The following is a 2,619-nucleotide window of genomic DNA, read 5'->3' on the forward strand; positions in this document are numbered from 1 at the left end:
TTATGACTGTTACATTCCTTGTAACCCTGACTCTTTTTATAAATACGGAGTTTTGGTATTTAATAAAACACATAGATTTATTGGTTTTCCTCATATATCTCTCTCTCTCTCTTTTCCCCTCTAGTTTATAACAATAACACAACTTTTAATTATTTTTATCTTTTTTAGAAAATAAAAAGAATCAACTATCCTGAGTTTTGTTATTCATCATCTTGACAATACTTGAGACTTGGTTACTTAACAAACATGCATACACTTTATGGCCAATAATTCTAGATAATGCATTGCACCTTTTTCTAGTGCTACTAAAAATGAATAATCATTGTGATTTAGTGCTGCGATTTCATATCCATAAGGATGATAGCCTTAAAATTTGGCGGTTTACATAAAAACAAATCTAAATTACTTGACAGACAATAAATCTAAATAACTACTTGCATCCTTTTGTCTAGAACTACTAAAAACGAATATGTTATGGATAGAGTAAACGGCATTTTACACTTAAAAAAAACGGTTGAGTGCCGAGCTTTGAAAAAGTCATCTACATATACTTTACGACCAAGATTGACTCTTATTCCCAAAAACATTGCTAATTCATTAGATAAAATACTATTACTCTAGGGCTTCTAATATTGAATAATCATAGCTATCTAACAAAGGAGAGTGCGTTCTGTACAGAAAAGGTTGAGCAAAAGTTTAATAATGGACTTAAAAAGTCATCTATAAACAGTCAATAATTCCAGATGCACTTGCATCCTTGGCTAGAGCTAGTAAAAAAATAATTATATAAAATATAACCCAACAAAAATTTGCTCAGGAAACTTTAATGAAGGATGCTACATGTACACTAGTGTTACAGACCCCTCACATGCGAGGGGGTTCACGTATTTTTTAATCAATGTGAGTCCCCTCTCATGTGATAGGGGTGTACACTCTAATGTACAAGAAGCAATTTTCAACTTTAATATATCCAGAGTACTAATTCTGTTTTGATGTACTGTATAACGTTCGGTCCAGTCATCACATGATTTCGAGCCGTTTCAACTTAAATAGTTTTATTAAATTAACGGTGTACAATTATTAGTTTATTCACCTTATCACCACTTCCTAAATTAATAAAAAATGTTGCACACTTTTTGTTCTCACCTATTATAAATACACTGTCTGTTTCCATTCTGTGTAGCTCCACACCTAGAAACTTCTGTTCTACTTATTTTTGGCACATATATAGAGAAAAATCTCTCTTTTCTTAAGCTTTTCCTGAAGATCTTTTGCAGGAAAAATGGGTGGAAATTCCCCCTGTGCTTCATGCAAGCTGCTTCGACGCCGATGTGCCAAGGATTGCATTTTTGCTCCTTATTTTCCATCTGATGATCCTCACAAATTTTCCATTGTTCACAAGGTTTTTGGTGCCAGCAATGTCAGCAAGATTTTGCAGGTCTCTCTCTCTCTCTCCCTCCCTCCCTCCCCTTATGAACTTGCATTTGTTCTTTCTTTTGGTGGAGCTGGGTTGTGTGGAGTAGGGTTTGGGTTGGGGGAGGGGGGGGGGGGGTGATTTTGGAATTAAGGTTAACATATATGTATTTTTCTTATACCTTACATAACAAGTTTGGTAAGTAGACCTAAACATATTAGACAAAATTAAAGATTTGAAGAAACATAGGTTAAATTCTTAAAGTGCGTTTACTATCACTGTTATCCCATTCCAAAAGTGGTGTTATACTTACCATGTCCCGTTGTGTTTAGGACAATGTCTTAAAACACACTTGTAGGAGTATTGTCTTATTCTAACATATATTTTTGCTCTATGCGAAAATCAGGAACTCCCATTACAACAAAGAGCGGACGCAGTGAGTAGTCTGGTATACGAGGCGAACGCACGAGTTAGAGATCCAGTGTACGGTTGCGTTGGCACCATATCTTACTTGCAAGACCAGGTTTCTCAGCTTCAAATGCAGTTGGCTGCGGCTCAAGCAGAAATACTTTGCATTCAGATGCAACAAGAACCAGCTCCAATTACTACTAGTCCAGCACTGTTTGAGGGAGATGACAAATATTCATCCCTTTTCCTTCATCAAAATAATCTTCCTCTGCTCCTTAGCTTTTCCTCTTCTAATAATGTAATTCATGACTCTTTCTCGAAAGAGCCCCCCTTGACTTGATTTCTTAATTAAATCAGGATATAATGGAAATTTAGACATTTTACATTTCAAAAATATTGAATTTTGCATCATTTTCCACGATTATTCGACTATACTATCATTGACATTTCATTATCTTGTAAATTTGCATTTGCTTTGGGGTGTGATAAAAAAAAAATAATAATAAAAATAAAAATAAAAATAAAAATAAAAATACAGCAGTGGCTAGTATGAACTATGAACACGACACCTAATGCAGTACAAAAAAGGTTAGTGTTTAACTAGTTGATAAGTCAACCCTAGCATGTGGAATCATGGGCAAAAATACTATGAGGATAAACTGTACAAAACAAATTAATTAATCAAGTGCAAGGGTTAAGGGTGATGCACCATCAAACATATTCTAAGATACATACATTTTAGAAGAAAGCCACGTGTGCTTTTTTTTTTTTTTAACAGAATCTTTACATTGGCAGCA

The 2,619-nt window shown here is 34.4% G+C and overlaps 1 protein-coding gene across 1 annotated transcript; it reads left to right on the forward strand.

Annotated features, from left to right (window-relative positions):
• Nucleotides 1-1,196: 1,196 nt before the first annotated feature.
• Nucleotides 1,197-2,197, forward strand: LOC111406906 (LOB domain-containing protein 12-like). The gene is made up of 2 exons (XM_023036267.1): nt 1,197-1,438; nt 1,821-2,197. The coding sequence occupies exons 1-2, from the start codon at nt 1,283-1,285 to the stop codon at nt 2,160-2,162; spliced, it is 498 nt and encodes a 165-aa protein (XP_022892035.1). The 5' UTR covers nt 1,197-1,282; the 3' UTR covers nt 2,163-2,197.
• The last annotated feature ends 422 nt before the right edge of the window (nt 2,198-2,619 follow it).

The sequence above is a fragment of the Olea europaea genome, chromosome 12, assembly GCF_002742605.1.
Source record: "Olea europaea var. sylvestris chromosome 12, O_europaea_v1, whole genome shotgun sequence".
NCBI classification, from domain to species: domain Eukaryota; kingdom Viridiplantae; phylum Streptophyta; class Magnoliopsida; order Lamiales; family Oleaceae; genus Olea; species Olea europaea.